The following is a 17,107-nucleotide window of genomic DNA, read 5'->3' as shown; positions in this document are numbered from 1 at the left end:
AAAATTAAAACTCTCAAAAGATCGTGTTCTTCCTGAGATTATAATGGATTTCTTATGTTTCAAGTAGATATTTTTCCAGCCAGCCAATTTGTGCAATCTTGACAGAATCCGGCCAAAACTCGTTCGAAACTCGACTTACGTAAGACAAATCTGTCATATTTTGACGTCTCTAATTTATCCTTACCAAAGAGGAAGCAGAACTAAACCGATTATCGAGGAAGTTGAATGACACCACTAATATTTTTTTATTAAGTTCGTTTCATTTCTTGTCTGAAATGCAAAACGGCAATTAAGGTTGATTATTCGAAACCTGGAAGTTCAACTAAACTTCTCTTTTTTTTTGTACCTTGACAATAGTGACGTTTTCGGCTTCATTAACACGACAAACAATTTTCACCAAGAATTAGTATTCCGTCTTTTTGTATCATAAGAATTATTTATAGTTTTACAAACAAAATAATTAAGGTACCCTAGAGACAAAGTGGCAACGAATGTCTGTGCATGCGCAGAGGCGCTGAGCAAGAAACCGCGGGCTTCACTCTTTCTAAAGACTTTGGTTTATGTGTGTGTTGTTGTTGTGTTCCAGGGTGCTATCCTTACGACTATCGTCGCTCGTAGGTTCTCTGCTAACTCAGGTACATCATAAATGTTAAACCTGTTATAACCGGTTTTAACTTTATATAATATTTAAAACTGTTTTATGAAAGTGTCTTGATGTCTAAGAAATCTAGCCGAACCACAGAAAATACCCTAAACTTTATCATCAACCTTCATTAATAATTAATTATTTGAACTATTCAAATATTTTTAAATTAAATATTCTTAAAGTGTTGAAAAATTCTTGAAGGAGATCTTTAGTAAAGTTCTTCAACGAAATTTAAAAATGCAAATAAATATGAAATAACTTGTGTTTATAATATTGATTTTAAATTTCAATTTGAACTGCAGAATTGATTCAACAGAGCGAAATACTGTAATTTAAATGCTGATAATATTCTTTATAGCGGCACCAGTTCCATTGGCGCAAAAATTACTCATAAAACACTTATATCTCTATTGTCTTTGTTCAAGGCATTTTTTGACAACCATAACAATTAGTTCTTTGAATCATCCTCTTAAAAATTCTTAAAATTTATACTAAAAATGAAAAATTATATAACGTAAAATCCGTAACACAAATATTTGAGTGAACGTTACTAGCCGCGTTGTTTCCCACATCAAACGATGACGTTAACATTTTTTATTAATGAGAAATGTTAATCGAGGTTACTATTGAACAACAGTTTTGACCTCAAATAATATAGAATAGGCCATGTTCGAGAAATCATGCTTCTTGCACGTTACTAAGGGTTTGCGAAATAATAAGGTTCAAAATTGCATTAAACCTCAAAAGTTCTATAGATATAGTGGTGTGCTGTTATTAAATTGTTCTGTATCGAACTAACTAGCATTTCTACCAAAAAAATTCTTATTATTCAGCGCGAAAGGGTAGGAACGTCATGTTTGGACATTATTTTATTAGTCCTACTAATAAATATATTTGGTGATCCTCGTGTATGGACCATACATGAAGTACACACAAGACTACAGCAATGAAGTCTGATTTGGATGATATCGAACATGGCCTATTCTTGATATTGTGCCGATTGTTTGTGCGTTGATTTAAATGATTTTTCCGGCGGTAACTTTAAAAACACGTTAACTGAATGTTGAAGTTTATGATGTACGTAACCCATAATATACTAACTCTGTCAAACTGATCTTATTTGTTGCTATGGAGCTTAATCCTTAGTTAATCATCTAATTCTTGGTTACTAACACTTGAACAGAATCCATCAAGCTTAAATCCTGAGCCTGCGTTAGGTAAGCCAGATAGCGGTCAACAAACAGCGCATGCGCATATAACAAGAAGAATTTTCAAAATTAGACAAGGCAGCGAGCACCTCAACAAAGCCTCACCTCAACACAAGGTTTATGAATACGCATGTTCAAACCGCAGTTGACCGCTGTTTAAGGGAATGCTTTGCTGGTCCGATAGAACAAGTTTCGGTCTAGGGTTTATATAACGCAGGCTAAGGATAGCAAAGATCGGTATTTACTAATTCAGAGAACTGCGCATGCGTGACGTTTACGACTTCGCCGTTTTAACCAAGGTAACCGTGGTAACATTTAAAGCAACCTTTAAAAAAATCGTCTCCGGACACTAAAATTGATTAGAGAATGAAGTATTATTATAATTTATATTATAAAAAAGTACATTTATTAATAGTCCCCTTCACAGTTCCCTGCGACATCTTGAAAGGTAGCCGTGCCTTTGCATCGAAGCGAGACGAACGGTGAATTTGCAATGATAGAGACATGAATAATTTCCAAGGTGTTAAAAAAGGTCTCTATCATTGCAAACTCACCGTTCGTCTCGCTTCGATGCAAAGGCACGGCTACCTTTCAAGATGTCGCAGGGAACTGTGAAAGGGACTATTTTGATAGTAAGGTTGATTGATTTCTTGTTGTAGTACACAGAACTCTTTCGGACAAAGCGGTAAAGGCAAAAGGCGGCAAACTGGCGACAGTTAACGAAACATGTTAGTAAAAAAATCAAATCCTAAAAGCACAGCAACCTTCTTGCACTTTGTTTCGTAAGCTCTTTGCACCTATTGTTTCTGTCCTAAAAATTATCTAAATATATTTAAACTTGGTGAAACTACTGTAAATTTGTTCACTAGCTGAGCTAGAGACTTGCACCTAATTACAGTGTAGGGCTACCTGTGGCAGCACTGAATGAAACGAACGTGTTTCGAGTTCAGCTAATGATATTTACAGTATGTTAGATAAATTTTGCTGAAAGTTGTTTTCTTCTTTAGTAATCAAAAATCTTTGAAATCTTTTCTATAAGTTTTCTCTTCTTTTCCGTAAACCTTTCTGCCGCTGTTTTTTCTTTCTTCGATTCTGGGAAATTTCTACTTTCTGTCTTCGACGTAAACTTTTAATATTCTGGTTACTCTTCCGTCTTCTAAGCTTGACTCTTTTCCTCAGTTGTTATCTCTTGATTCCGAAGCTTGCAAGTCACGCATGCGCATTGAAAGTATGAAAGGTTAAATCCTCTTATTCAATTCTGTAATATCTCTCGTGTCGCCATTTTCTATCGGATGTCTCAAAATGCCTGGTTGGGTTGCCTGTGTTGATACCCCAGGTTCGGGCGTCAATCTGTCATGCCGGCGCGCGGAATAGGGGTTTCTCACTTTTAACTTCTTCTGCAAAACCCAACACTAATTTCCAATTCGATCTGTGAGTTAGCCGTGCCCTGACTAGATCGGCATAGGGGTTGTTTCAGGGTTTGATCTGTGAGTTAGCCGTGCCCTGACTAGATCGGCCCAGGGGTTGTTTCAGGGTTTGATCTGTGAGTTAGCTGTGCCCTGACTTAGATCAGCCCAGAGGTTGTTTCAGGGTTTGATCTGTGAGTTAGCCGTGCCCTGACTTAGATTAACCCAGAGGTTGTTTCAGAGTAACGGTAAAGCTGACCAGAAAGCTAGAACGCATGCTCCATTATCAACACAGATAAACCGCCTCGCATTTTGAGTTATCCGATAAATATGTTGACAGAGAGATCGTGCTTTTGTGTCTGCCGGTAAGTTAGTTTTTAATGCATGCAGAAAACTGTTGAAACTTTATAAATACTAATTATTAACCTTTATTAATATCTTTAACGCTATTTTTCCATTCGTTCAATTATTTGTAGCTTTTACCTTCTCTTTACTTTTTTATCATATCTATTCTTTTGCAATGCCATGTTTGATGTTTGCAATGACGTCATGTCTTTGTTTGTCTGACGTCATCTTATCGTTGTAGTTTGTTTGCTTCATCTTGTTTGTTTGCTTATTTGTTTGTTTGCTTGCTTGCTTGCTTGCTTATTCATGGTGCCTTATATGGCGTCCTTTGTACCCAAGCAATACCACAATGCATCATGTTTAGTGTATCCAGAAAAGGCCTATATATCTCCTCGTCTCTGACGTAATGTTTTACCATTTCAGACCACGTGTCATTCCCTAGAGTATCATTTCTTTGTTTAACAGTTGAACATGAGAAGACACATGAATATGAATACAACTCAAACAAAGAATATCATTCTCAAGGGAATGACACGTGGTCTGAAATGGGACAACATTACGCCGAGCCGAGGAGCCTATTGAAATGTACATGTAACTATTAATGCATGTTTAATTTATTCGTGCGCACACATTTGTGTTGTTTTGCCCTTAATACATGATAATGAAGTGTTCCTCATTTTGATATTTTTATTGCTCTTTAGTGCGACCAATGGTAAAGAAAAGGGTAAGTGTCATATAGACGTTCGTTCGTTTTTTAAAACAAACATCAAACGAGGATACGTTTAGTTCGGAATAGAGGTGTTAAGTTGTGACGTTTCCAACTGCTAAAAAAACAGCTAAAATAAACGAAAACTTTGAAAATTAAAACTTGTCTGGACAAATATCCTTTGAAGAAAAAGTAAAAAAAATCTTTATAGAACTTCTTTTTCTAATAAACTCTAATTTCTAGAAAGGGCCTAGATGAAAAATTGCTCTGTGTAGCTCTAGTTACCCTATCAAATTATGTAGTTTGCGTAGTTTTTTTATTTTGGACCCGGAATGAATATTTCCATACGATTGACGTCACACTTAAAATCTCTAATGCAGGGACATCAAAGTTGCATATTTTCGCCTTCATACAGTTGTTTCAAAGCATTTGAGCATGTTTCCAGTAACACTTGTCACAAACATGTATTGTTTATTTGTTGACATTTTCCATTCTCTGAATTTCAGAATTCCGATGATGACCTCATTCCACACTCAGAAGACGACGAAGCCCCCGATGTCGCTGCTAAAGGTAAACGTAGTTTCTGAATTTTAATTAACTACCAGTAAAATTCCCTTATCTTAGAACGAGCGTACGTGGATGACGTCGTTCCCTTTCTCCGCGTGTGCAATTTAGCAGCAAAACGTTTGTTTTAGAAATGTACATCTATAATTGATGAAATAGAGCAGTTTTCGTATGACTGTGAAAAGCTCGGTGCTCTAAGCATGCCGTGCCGCCGTGACCGTGATGTTTTCTATAGAATTTTAATTGACTAATTTTTTCTCGCGCGATGTCATTGGTCTTTCAGTTCCGTGACCGTGTACGCGCAATGATTGTGCCGTGTTTCGGGCATTTGATTGGACGGAGAGTAAATTCTCAAGCAATGTGATTGGTCAGGCCTATGCCTTGACATTTCATGACCGTGTTCGTGCTGTGAGCTTTTCACAGTCATACGAAAGCTTCTCTATACTGTACTTGCATTGTTTGCATTTCACTGAAGGACGTTGATATAATCAATTAATGAGGGTCATTCAGCTGATTGATACCAAGCAATAGAATACCTTTTTTTTGACAGCACATAACGGGCAGTGTTTGCCCTTCACTGTTGGCTGATTGATATCAAGGAAAAGCCGTTTTCTTTGGTCTTATTATGGTTTGATAAGTTTATATTTATTTTCAGCTGTTCGAGAACAAGAAATCATCAGATTAACACAGAAACTTATAACCAGTATCACCACCGGTGACTTTGAAACATACAGGTAAATCTACGACACTGTACCTACCCCAGCGTCCTGCCAACTTACAGCACATGCTACCTACCCCACTGTCCTGCCAACTTACAGCACATAATCGGTGAGATGCCAGAAAATCTCTTTCGGCCCGAGAGACACGACATTCTTAATGCGCATGCTCGGCAGAATCTCAGAGATGTTCTCTTGGTAACTCTTACTGCGCATGCTTGGTGAGATGCCAGCAATTTTCACTTGAGATCCCAGAGGCCTTGGTGCATGCTCTGCAAGCACTCGACTAAGTGCCCTGTCTTTCTTACTGCGCATGCTCAGGAATCCCTTGACACCCAATCCCTGCCATTGTTAATGCGCATGCTTCTCACAGTTATCTGCTGGTAGGTATCCTGGTCGATGCGCTTGTAGATAGTTCTTTTGTGTAAATCCTATGGCTAGGAAGTGGAAGGCACTACTAGTACTTATCCCTGACCTTTAACAATTATTTAATTTAAACATCAATAGAAATGCAGCTTCCTTCCATTTTTTATTTTCTTTTCTTTTTTTTTTTTTCTTCTTCTTCTTCTTCTCTCTCTGTACTGTTGACCTCTAAATGTTGGGCAATTAATTAATTAAAAAGAAAAAAAAATACTGACAAATCTTTGTTTGAATCGTAGTAAGCTTGTTGATCCACACGTGACTGCATTTGAACCTGTTTCCAATGGTAACCTAGTGGAGGGCCTGGAGTTCCATAAGTTTTACTTTGATAATTGTAAGTAAAAACTTTGAAGTCAGTATGCTCACGTATTTTTATTGCTGGTTAGGGGACTTTTATTTATTAGCACATAGGGGTAGGGGTGGGGTGGGGTGGGGGGTGGGGACAAAACCACATGGAAAGCTTTACAAACATAACCCCACCCCCTTCCATGGTAGAGGCAAAGATTGCCCCCACCCTCCCCCCGCTCCCCCGCCCCTCTTCATCACCCTGCAATAGTTCAAAAGCTCACTATGTAATGCCCCCCTCCAACCTCTCTCAAAATAACGTTATCCCCCTACGATTCCCTTCCCTCCCCTCCCATGTGCTAATAAATGAAATCCCTCTGACATTCCCTCGAGGGAAATATTCTCTAGCTGATGTCCTTTGCTTTCTAAAAGAAAGACATTTGGTCTACCTATTACCTAGTAGAATACGCTAGTTTATATTTATGGACCCCAACGAAGACTCTGCAACTTGAAACGTGCAGTCCACGTTTCATTCCTTTGAATATTATTACTTTGTTATTGTAGTGCTCAGCAAAAGATCAACAGCCATCAATACAACAATTCTTTCCCCCCACGTGCATTTACTTAGTGAAGAATCGGCATGTATTTGTTACATGAGGCTCACGCAAACCATTGCAAGGTAAAGTAGTCTGATTCAATCCTTATAGAGCAATTTTCCGTATCACTGGAAAACGGTATCACATGTGAGTAGAGTTTGTTAGGTCTCTCCCTTGATTCGAGGGTTTTTTTCTCCAGGTTCTCCAGTTTTCCTCCCTTCGCAACACCTAGCAAGCTAAATTCCAATTCGTTCTGTAATTTAGCCATGCCTTGACTTAGATCAGCCCAGAGGTTGTTTCAGGGTTTCATCTGTGAGTTAGCCGTGCCTTGACTTAGATCAGCCCAGAGGTTGTTTCAGGGTTCCATCTGTGAGTTAGCCGTGCCTTGACTTAGATCAGCCCAGAGGTTGTTTCAGGGTTCTATCTGTAATTTAGCCATGCCTTGACTTAGATTAGCCCAGAGATTGTTTCAGGGTTCCATCTGTGAGTTAGCCGTGCCTTGACTTAAATCAGCCCAAGGGTTGATTCAGGGTTGAATTAGATTAGCCCAGAGATTTGAATTAAGCAAATTAAAACGCGATTATATTGGATTTCATTTTGTCCTCTTATGTTGTTTTAGCAATGGTAATCCAGTCACTAAGCAGACCGAGGAGACGCGAGTCTGGCAAAAGAAGGGAAACACGTGGTTGAATGTACATCTCCACATCTCCAACACCACAAGCCCCACGTCAAGTTAAGGTGAATTCTAGGCTATTAACAGCAAATTTTAGAACTTGGACTAGAGTCAATTACTTGCTCTGCTTTGAAGTAACTGAGCTTAAGTCACTGGACACCTTGCACAGTGCGAGCAAGCATGTATAGAAGAAACGGTCATTGACCTTTTATTAGAATGAAGGTATACTACTCCCTTAACGTTGTCATAGCAACACACTGCAATATACGAACACGTGATGCTAATGTATGTGTCGTTATTTGACAAGAGTGTTGTAGATGTAAATAATTATTCAATTGTGAGCTTTACGACTATTCTAATTAATGTATCATTATAATTATTATCAATAATGTAATAATCCTTATTGGCATATATTAGTTTATTATTTCTATCGTATTTAAAAACCAATCTTTAAATTTATCGTAGGATTTCAATTTTCAAGTTGTATTAAGACTTAATCATATTTGTAGGCCCAATATGACGCAAAGAATTCTTGAAATTGTTTAGAAAGCCATTTGACTAATCATAAATGGCATACATCGTAGTCGAGTAACAAGCGTTCCTGTCACGCAATCATATAAAGTGACCGTCATGTGACTAGATTTGCTGTCACGAGTATATCACGTGACCGTCATGTGACTAGCTTGGGTTTCACGAGTATATAACATGAGCGTCATATGTACAAGTCATGTGACTAGCTGTATAAGAAAGTCCATGTGACTAAGGCAGTTTTGGTACTGGTTAGTGAGTGTAGGACGTCATATTTGCTTCAATACCATGCCTCGTTATACGTTGTTACAAAAATAATAGGCCGTTTTCATGAGGGTCGGGAGTCGCTGTTGCTATAAACAAGTCTTTTGTTTTTCTTCCCCGTGGGACTCCAGAAGCGAAAGATTTATCCCTGGTTATAATTAGTCTACTAACCCTACCTTTGTGTAAATGCCCTCTGAGAGACTATGGTCATGCGCATTTAGTGGCAGTGGTTGAGCAGTCAGTAGTCGAACCATTGGTTCCGGGACACATTAATCTCCGGCTTTTGTTAAATCAACCATCATAACCGCCATATACTTTGTTATTTCATTCTCTTGGAAATGATTGAAAAAACGTATTGATTAACGGCGCGTTACGCGGTCACTTAGCGGCATGGCTTTGACAATTTTTAGAGTAATATAAAATCGAAGATATGATCCCAAACCTACAGCAATAACCCCGTACTGGATTAACAACAGCAAAGGCACAATGACGTCACGTGCACAATATTAACAGAAGACAAGGATGAGTGATAGTTGGTTCCCAGTACTTGCTCATGGCATATTACACGGGAGGTCTGGTCACGAGTCTAAGATCGTGGATTCAAATTGTTAAACGAAAATAGAAACTGTTTCTCCTGTGAGACAGGAAACGGATGTACAAAAACTAGCGTACCAGACACATAGTTAAAGTTAACTAGTTTTAGTCAATTTATTTCTTTTTATAATGTTAGACCTTAAAACATCAAAAATCAGATTCTCGTACCCAAACCCTACTCAGTTTCGCTGTTAAGGGTCTGGGTACGAAAGTGCGATAAATCATAGTTTTAGGCAAATCTATAATCAGCTACAGAGAGAAAGCTAGTACCAGGTTTCCTCATAAAAACACCACTCGTTCTGGTCAAAATTAATAAATTATTTCAATTTTATTTTGTTTGACGTAGAAGTTATTGAAATTAGAAAAATTGTAAAATTTTAAATACACTTTGATGTGTTTAGGATAATCAGCAAAACTTGACCCAGGTCTCCTCACCATGATATAAAGGAGAGCCTGGAGGTGAATTACAGCAACAATAAAAACGAGACTGGATTTATTTTAATGTTCAAAAAATAGAATTGGATAAAGTGATTCATTTTGGATAAAGTAATAAATGGAAAATATTTGTGCGTAGACAATTATAAATATATTTTTCTTTAAACAGAGCACTTTTCGTGTAATGGGAAAAAATACTTTAGCGGTGACGAATTACCACGTTACCAGTATAGGTTTTGATTGGCTAAATCTTGAAACAATGAAAAGCCATTTCAGTGTTTCTCCATGCCGTAGTTTTCCCAGTCATACGAAAAATGTTCTGTAACTTATAAATGCTGTGTGTTCAAATTTTCTGGCCATATATGGTCAGTAAAATGTATTTGCAAAACGACGCATGAGCGAGCTCTAAGTACTCATCATTTGTACCGTTGTTATGGTAACATTATGTTACCTTGGCAACGACTGGTCTGATCTAAAACGACCTGCTTGGTATCAGCTTTTCAAATCTGAGATTATGCGCAGAAAGTCATATGCCTTGTGATTTGTAGTAGAAAGTGCTAAACTTCACTAGATATATATTAAAGTGCGATGTTGTCACCTAATTCGATAGAAAAGCAAGCTATACATGCGTCATTTTGTAACTGGATTCTTCAATTTACCTATTTAATGATCTTTATTCTGAAAATATTATCCTACCGTGAATGAAATACTTATGTTACAATAAATACTGCTATTCGACATACAAGAATCTTGTTTATTGTTCTGACTAAATCACTAGATTCTAGAGGGTTTATATCAAGCAATTTAGTACTGTACTCCGTTTGAACGCTTTGAGCACTTCTTTGTGAGAATAGAGATATGAAAACCAAAACTATCAAGCTAAATTGCAATTTGTGAGTCATCCGTACCACGACTTATAAGGCATACACAGAAACTTTGTCAGTTTGGGTTGCCTGTGCTTCGACTGGCGCGAAACAACTTGTTATACCCTGTTTGTCACCCTGATTAAGGACGACATCAGCCACCAACCAACTAATAGAGAGAAAGACTGAGATATAACAAAAACGCGTCCTTCAAACCCCCAACTTAGCAGCACTGGTATCACGCCAGTGTAAAGCTCCGTTCAAATATCACAGTCGTTTCCAAGCTCCAGGAATACATCGTAGGACTCGCGGTTGCAGTTGCCGTCTGGAGTAAAAACATATTTATGAAACGTTCCATCGATGCACACCACTGAAAAAAAGAAAGAACCTTTACATTCAGTTTCTCAATAGAACTCGCGGAGTTTTGTTGGACGTCAATCAAGGCGTTTCCACGTTATTCCAGGGCACGTGACCTTCAAAACTTTGTGTATCCATTGAAAGACACCGTACTGTGATTGACGTCCACCAATATCTTATTTTGTCACGACGGCAAATTGTACGCTTCCACGAATGCAATTGAGAAGCACTGTAATTAAGTTATTTTTACTAGCGATAAAAGCAATATCGTCCAATGAGCCTGCGTTTGTCTTGGTCAGCACCAAGGAAGGATCAAGAGAAACGCAGGCTCTGGGTACGAGATTGCGATGCCAGATTAAGCATAGCGACATACGAACTCAGATGAAGAATTTTTTGGCTAAAAATTTACCCAGATTATAAAAGGGTTAACTAACAGAGAAGGACTGTCTACGCTTTAGGTTGTCTTTAACGGTGCTCACTTACCAATGACAGAACTCGCCTGTCCAAATGCACATACACAAGCTACTTCAGCGGGTACAGTAAAGTTAGCTAAACCCCATTGAGACTCCACGTAGCGGCCGAGAAAACCAGCCTTAGAAAGACTTGAAAAAAACAATGAAACGTTAATACCACAGGAAACCCGATAAGACCTTTTCTTTCAAACTCAAGCAGAAATAATAAGCGCTTTTGGGGTTCCTGTGGGGCGGTACCACAGGTAACCCATGATATCATTAGGCAGTCGAGTCACCTTGATCTTTTGTTGAGTTTCGAGTCTTTAAGAGCGAAGATGTGTACTGTTCCCTTGTCACTAGAAACACACAGGAAAGAGGAATCATGACTGAAGTTGATGCTGTTGAAAGAACGAAATATCCAGGTTAGTTCCACAGAAAGTTTACTTTTTTTAACACCATCAGCTGATTGTATGATTCTCTTCTACCCCATTCCCCTACCCCTTATGGTCTGAAGTCCTGAGAATTTTTAAAAAAAGGTCTTAGAACACACTAGTGCTATGGGAAGGCCTGAAATGAACTCATATAGTTTACTACTCTAGTTTACAAAGAATATCCCTATTTGCCCAAAGGCAGTAAAAAGGTTAAATTATACTCTATTTTTAATAATAATAATAATAATAACAATAATAACAATAATAATCAAAATAATAGGATAAACTGATAATGACTAGTGGTTACTAGTTGGGACTGTTACTAGTTGGGTGTGTTGAATACAATAAGTGAATAAGAAGGGTTGCCTTAAAATAATAATAGTTGATAATAGTTGATAATGAGGCTATACCAGTAAAGGGTGGCTGGATCAGCTCCTCTTCTTAGCTCAATCAGTTGATTTCTGGACTGTGCATCAAATACTCGAATCAGAGTTCCCTGAAAAATGAGACTGGTTAAGAATGATTTCAAGGGAGGTGCCTGTTATCTAGAAAGGCATCACATAGCATCCTTCTTCATCTCATTCTCAAACCCTGCAATGCCTTCCACTGGCTGGCAATAGCACAGTAGCCTAAGTTCAGCCAGTATAACTTCTCGAGAGAGAGAGAAATTATTTTATTTTGAGAGAAATTATACCGGCTGAATGCAAGCAATAGCACGGGTGCTAGGAACAAGAATGGCTTTACCTTTACTTTCATTCTGAATTATTTTTCTACTCCAAAAGGGGATCGACTAGCCACCCTTAACCCCCCAGATCTACCCTTGCAACGACTCTATAGAACTTGCCACCCTTGTGCTCTTGTGAATATAATTCTGGTTCAACATTTACAATAAACAGTTTATCTAGGTCCTAGATTCATACATCAATATTTGTGGAAGAAAGACTAGAATTCAATTCCCTGAGAAAAACCAGGGTAACCAATACCTGATTCAAGTTAGTAATTTAACACAGGGTGACCAATGATATGTAGATTTTGAATATAGAAGTTGAAAAATTACTCTGCATACTCTACATACATATATGTGATTCCTACCATCTGTATAAGAAGTGAGCCACATTTTTGGACTGTATCCATCATATTGGACAGTGTGGCTCCAGAATCTATGTTCATTTTGCAAAGTGTAACAGAACCTTAACTCATAGTAAGTCTTTCAAACCATAAGTGAACATCTCTATGGGATTGTCGTGTTATTGATGCTGTTCTTCTATTTATTAGTGTTCCATTTCATTTGTTACACTTCTATCTTGATACAAGGCTAAGAGTATACATGAATCAGCTATTATGATATATACACATTTTACCCTTATTCATCCATAACGTACGAAAACATTTCTGTCTGTTTTGGCAAAGATTTTAAATGTTTTAAACAATACTTTGAAGTCCACTACCTTAAGTATCCCAGAACAAAATTAAACCAATATTACTCATTCATCTACGGAACTGTAAGCATACAACTGTCATAGAAATATATTGATTTAATAAAATGTGTGAGAAAAGTTTTGGATTCAAAAGATAGCCAAACCAAGTACCTAATGAAGAAATGGCGCCAAAGCAGTTAGAGCTTTCCTTTGAAATAATTTCACTTCTTCAGGAGTTTTACTAGTAATTTTTTAAAGATTTTGGTTGAAATTGTAGTTAGTTATCATCAGTTTATTGATAAAGTTGAGGGATTTAAAGCATAGGTTCATGAACTTTCTTCTCATGTGATGGCTCTTAAAAGAGCCGTTGTTTTGTGCTGTAAACAGCTTGGAACTGTTTACTTGCTGCTGGTGTACTTGGTGACAGCCTTGGTGCCTTCACTGACTGCGTGCTTGGCCAGCTCACCAGGGAGAAGGAGACGAACAGCCGTCTGGATTTCCCGAGATGTGATGGTGGATTTCTTGTTGTAGTGAGCAAGTCGGGAAGCTTCACCAGCGATGCGCTCGAAGACATCATTGACAAAGGAGTTCATGATGCTCATGGCCTTGCTGGAGATACCAGTGTCAGGATGGACTTGCTTCATGACTTTGTAGATGTAGATGGCATAGGATTCCTTTCTCTTAGATCTTCTCTTCTTCTTGTCACCAAGAGCGGCCTTCTTGCCGGCTTTCTTCTCTCCTTTCTTTCCAACTAAGGGTTTTGGTGGCATCTTTTCTTACTAAGTGAAGTTTTTGATCAAATCAAGTGAGTGACAACGCGGCGCGATCGGTATTTATATCGAAATCGAAAGAGATCGATTTACATGCGGATCGCAGGTACCGATTGCTGATTGGTGGAAAAAACGAAGTTTAGATTTTTGTATTGACATTAGTTGATCTTCTTTGTGATGTTGCTTGTATGTCGACGGTTGATTGGTGGATTTCGATCCTACTCTACTCATGTTTTTACTATAAATACCAGCAAACGTCTTCTTAGGATATCATAGCATTCAAATACGAATCAACGATACAAATTTCCAATTCAAAATGTCTGGTCGTGGTAAAGGTAAAGCAAAGGGCACCAAGTCCAAAACTCGTTCATCCCGTGCAGGGCTTCAGTTCCCCGTCGGTCGTATCCATCGACTTCTGCGCAAGGGAAACTACGCTCAACGTGTTGGTGCTGGTGCTCCAGTCTACATGGCTGCTGTCCTTGAGTACCTGAGCGCTGAAATCCTCGAGTTGGCAGGCAACGCTGCTCGTGACAACAAGAAGAGCAGAATAATCCCCCGTCACTTGCAGTTGGCCGTCAGAAACGACGAGGAGTTGAACAAGCTTCTTGGTGGAGTCACCATTGCTCAAGGTGGTGTTCTTCCCAACATCCAAGCTGTTCTTCTTCCCAAGAAGACCGAGAAGAAAAGCTCTTAAACAGTTCAACTGTTCAACACAAAAACGGCTCTTTTAGGAGCCACCACATGAATCGAAAGATCATGATCCTATGCTTAAAACTTCCCAACTTCATGACTAGCAATAAGCCCAAGTCAAATCGAAACTACGCTATAAAGTAAACATCTTCTTTGAAACAGTCTTAGACGGTATCTTTTGTTGCCAACTTATGATTTTTCGAGCGATGAAGTTGTGTCTGAATACGGTAGACTGCTTCATAGAAAATCATATCTTTTGGACCATTTCTATTACCCACTGATAAGAAATACCCCTTCTTTGATAAGATATAAACCGATAGCGGATGTCACTAACAAAAAATTTCCATGCCAAAAAAATTAACATTTTTTATCGAGAACGTTTGACGGAACTACTTTCATTCATGCGCCGGAACTTTAGCACGAAGCAAGCTTCAAGTAAAAATACCCCTCGTGTATCCAAACACAAACCATGGTTTTGGCTGTACGCAGGCTAGCAAAAGATTTACCGCGTAAAACTCTTCATGGAACTTCACTTTAAACCACAGTAAAGTTTCAGATTTCATGTCAATGTTTCGGCGGTATGTTTTGTAAAGATTTGAATTTACGCGCGTTCAAGCAGCATCTCTTTCGGAACGATACGAGTCTGTCAACATGACTAGTAAAAGATTTTCCGCATCAAGCTCTTCATGGAACTTCACTATAAACCACACTAGTTTTTAGCTAGTTATCTCTTCTTATAAACCACAGTAAAGTTTCAGATAAAAGTATCGTCGTGTCAATGTTTTGGCGGTATCTTATGCCGTAAAAATTTGAATTTGCGTTCGTCCAAGCAGCGTTTCTCAATGGAATGATCAGTAAGCCATGACACCAAAGGTTTCCTGTCCTGTGTAGATATTTTGAAAAACTCTATGGCGACAATTTTTAAATTATCAAAACCGCTTGCTCTCGCCTCATGCTAAAATAAAAGTGACCCTAGGAAGATAATATATGAAAAGCAATGAAACAAGACGACATTTCGTTGTCATATCGACATCATGCTGTCGAGATGTTTGAAGAAACATTTCTAAGACTATTTAGTTAGAGTTCGTTGTATTCTTATCAATGTTTTCTCTGGGCTTGTTATTAAAATGCCGAGTATCACCATGGAGGTTTCACTTATATGCTTAATATATTGTAAAGTCACATGTTAGTCATAAAGAAAACTTCTTTTGGAAAGAGCAGTTGCTCAACAAGAAGACGCTTCGTAAGATGTAACCGAGAAAGGCGTGCAAATGATTCAGAACTTAATATCTATCTTGTATGAGGTAGCATATAGGATCAAGACTTTATTAATATGTGGTGGCTCCTAAAAGAGCCGTTGTTTGTGAATGAGATGAGAAACTCATCTAACCACCAAATCCGTACAGGGTACGTCCTTGGCGTTTGAGAGCGTAGACAACGTCCATGGCTGTGACGGTCTTTCTCTTGGCGTGCTCGGTGTAGGTGACAGCATCACGGATGACATTCTCAAGGAAAACCTTGAGGACACCACGGGTCTCTTCGTAGATCAGACCAGAGATTCTCTTGACTCCACCACGACGGGCAAGACGACGGATGGCGGGCTTGGTGATACCCTGGATGTTGTCCCGAAGGATCTTACGATGACGCTTGGCGCCTCCTTTTCCTAGACCTTTTCCTCCTTTACCGCGACCAGACATTATGATTTAGGATTCGTTACCTGAGTAATGATGTAAAATATCGCGCTCAAGAGGGTTTTAAAGCATGAGGCCGAACCACCACGAAAACAGATAAAGCATAATCTACTTGAACTTTGAACAAAAACAGACAAATACTAATAGAAACAGCACGTCATCAGCTAATGAGGCAGCATTGTGATCCATGTTTTGATGCTCAGGATCAAAGTCATTAACTTCGTTGCTCATTTTCTTGCTAAATATCAACCCAATTGTGAAGATTTTTCACATGCTAGTAGTTCTTGATGGGATAAAACAGCAGATAATGTTAAATCAAGTAATAGTAAAGAAGCCAAGTTTCTATCTTGGTTAAAAGAATTGTGAGCTTCAAGCAATACTTCATTTGAATCGTGGCGGGATCAAACGTCAACCAATAGGATTAGTATGAAGATATTTTTGTCCAATCAAAGTGCAACTTTACGTCAACCAATCATAATAGAGCGCGGCTAGGATAAATTATAGGGATGAAATACAGTTGCATATCATTCTGTTCTGAGAATACTGCTAGAAAGATGGCTCGTACCAAGCAAACCGCACGTAAATCTACTGGAGGAAAAGCCCCCCGAAAACAGCTCGCCACCAAGGCAGCACGTAAGAGTGCCCCAGCAACTGGTGGAGTCAAAAAGCCTCATCGTTACAGGCCCGGTACCGTCGCTCTTCGTGAGATCCGTCGTTACCAGAAATCAACCGAGCTGTTGATCCGCAAGCTGCCCTTCCAACGTCTGGTTCGTGAGATCGCTCAGGACTTCAAGACAGATCTCCGATTCCAGAGCTCAGCTGTGATGGCCCTTCAGGAGGCTAGTGAAGCTTACTTGGTCGGTCTGTTTGAAGACACCAACTTGTGCGCCATTCACGCCAAGAGAGTCACCATCATGCCCAAGGACATTCAGCTTGCCCGCCGAATCCGTGGCGAGAGAGCTTGAGTGACTTCTCCTAGTCCAACAAAACAAACGGCTCTTTTAGGAGCCACCACATGCTAATAAAGTCAATGATATATGCTTGATATC

The 17,107-nt window shown here is 38.8% G+C and overlaps 4 protein-coding genes and 2 pseudogenes across 8 annotated transcripts in view; 3 read left to right on the top strand and 3 right to left on the bottom strand.

The window, feature by feature from the left end:
* Positions 1 to 10,134, top strand: part of LOC116289403 (calcium/calmodulin-dependent protein kinase type II alpha chain) — a 23,543-nt gene extending 13,409 nt beyond the window's left edge. The window contains exons 13-20 of one of the 4 annotated variants that reach the window (XM_031696311.2): positions 587 to 635; positions 2,514 to 2,582; positions 4,307 to 4,329; positions 4,818 to 4,881; positions 5,531 to 5,609; positions 6,251 to 6,345; positions 6,861 to 6,975; positions 7,512 to 10,134. In XM_031696311.2, the coding sequence (XP_031552171.1) occupies positions 587 to 635; positions 2,514 to 2,582; positions 4,307 to 4,329; positions 4,818 to 4,881; positions 5,531 to 5,609; positions 6,251 to 6,345; positions 6,861 to 6,975; positions 7,512 to 7,629 (612 nt within the window). In that variant the 3' untranslated portion in view covers positions 7,630 to 10,134. The remainder of the gene's footprint in view (positions 1 to 586; positions 636 to 2,513; positions 2,583 to 4,306; positions 4,330 to 4,817; positions 4,882 to 5,530; positions 5,610 to 6,250; positions 6,346 to 6,860; positions 6,976 to 7,511) is intronic. The other 3 variants (XM_031696314.2, XM_031696310.2, XM_031696313.2) reach the window with 3 other exon arrangements.
* The window catches only part of LOC116289404 (WD repeat domain phosphoinositide-interacting protein 4), a 23,359-nt gene continuing 15,512 nt past the window's right edge, over positions 9,261 to 17,107 (bottom strand). For both annotated transcript variants that reach the window (XM_031696315.2, XM_031696316.2), the window contains exons 7-10: positions 11,900 to 11,985; positions 11,355 to 11,456; positions 11,090 to 11,208; positions 9,261 to 10,619 (exon numbers count right to left, since the gene is read on the bottom strand). In XM_031696315.2, coding sequence (XP_031552175.1) covers positions 10,510 to 10,619; positions 11,090 to 11,208; positions 11,355 to 11,456; positions 11,900 to 11,985 — 417 coding nt within the window. In that variant the 3' untranslated portion in view covers positions 9,261 to 10,509. The remainder of the gene's footprint in view (positions 10,620 to 11,089; positions 11,209 to 11,354; positions 11,457 to 11,899; positions 11,986 to 17,107) is intronic.
* On the bottom strand, positions 12,729 to 13,924 carry LOC116289407 (histone H2B.2 pseudogene; annotated as a pseudogene).
* Positions 13,994 to 14,526, top strand: LOC116289406 (histone H2A pseudogene; annotated as a pseudogene).
* Positions 15,381 to 17,044, bottom strand: LOC148910740 (histone H4). The gene has a single exon (XM_089031165.1). It carries the CDS (start codon positions 16,062 to 16,064, stop codon positions 15,753 to 15,755), a length of 312 nt encoding a protein of 103 aa, XP_088887291.1. The 5' UTR covers positions 16,065 to 17,044; the 3' UTR covers positions 15,381 to 15,752.
* On the top strand, positions 16,565 to 17,105 carry LOC116289405 (histone H3-like). The gene has a single exon (XM_031696317.2). It carries the CDS (start codon positions 16,565 to 16,567, stop codon positions 17,021 to 17,023), a length of 459 nt encoding a protein of 152 aa, XP_031552177.1. The 3' UTR covers positions 17,024 to 17,105.

The sequence above is a fragment of the Actinia tenebrosa genome, unplaced genomic scaffold, assembly GCF_029948245.1.
Source record: "Actinia tenebrosa isolate PJP-AT-01 unplaced genomic scaffold, QUT_ActTen_1.0 PGA_scaffold16__25_contigs__length_10494907, whole genome shotgun sequence".
Taxonomy (NCBI): domain Eukaryota; kingdom Metazoa; phylum Cnidaria; class Anthozoa; order Actiniaria; family Actiniidae; genus Actinia; species Actinia tenebrosa.
Note: the sequence above shows the minus strand (reverse complement) of the source record. Positions and strands in the feature narration are given on the sequence as shown.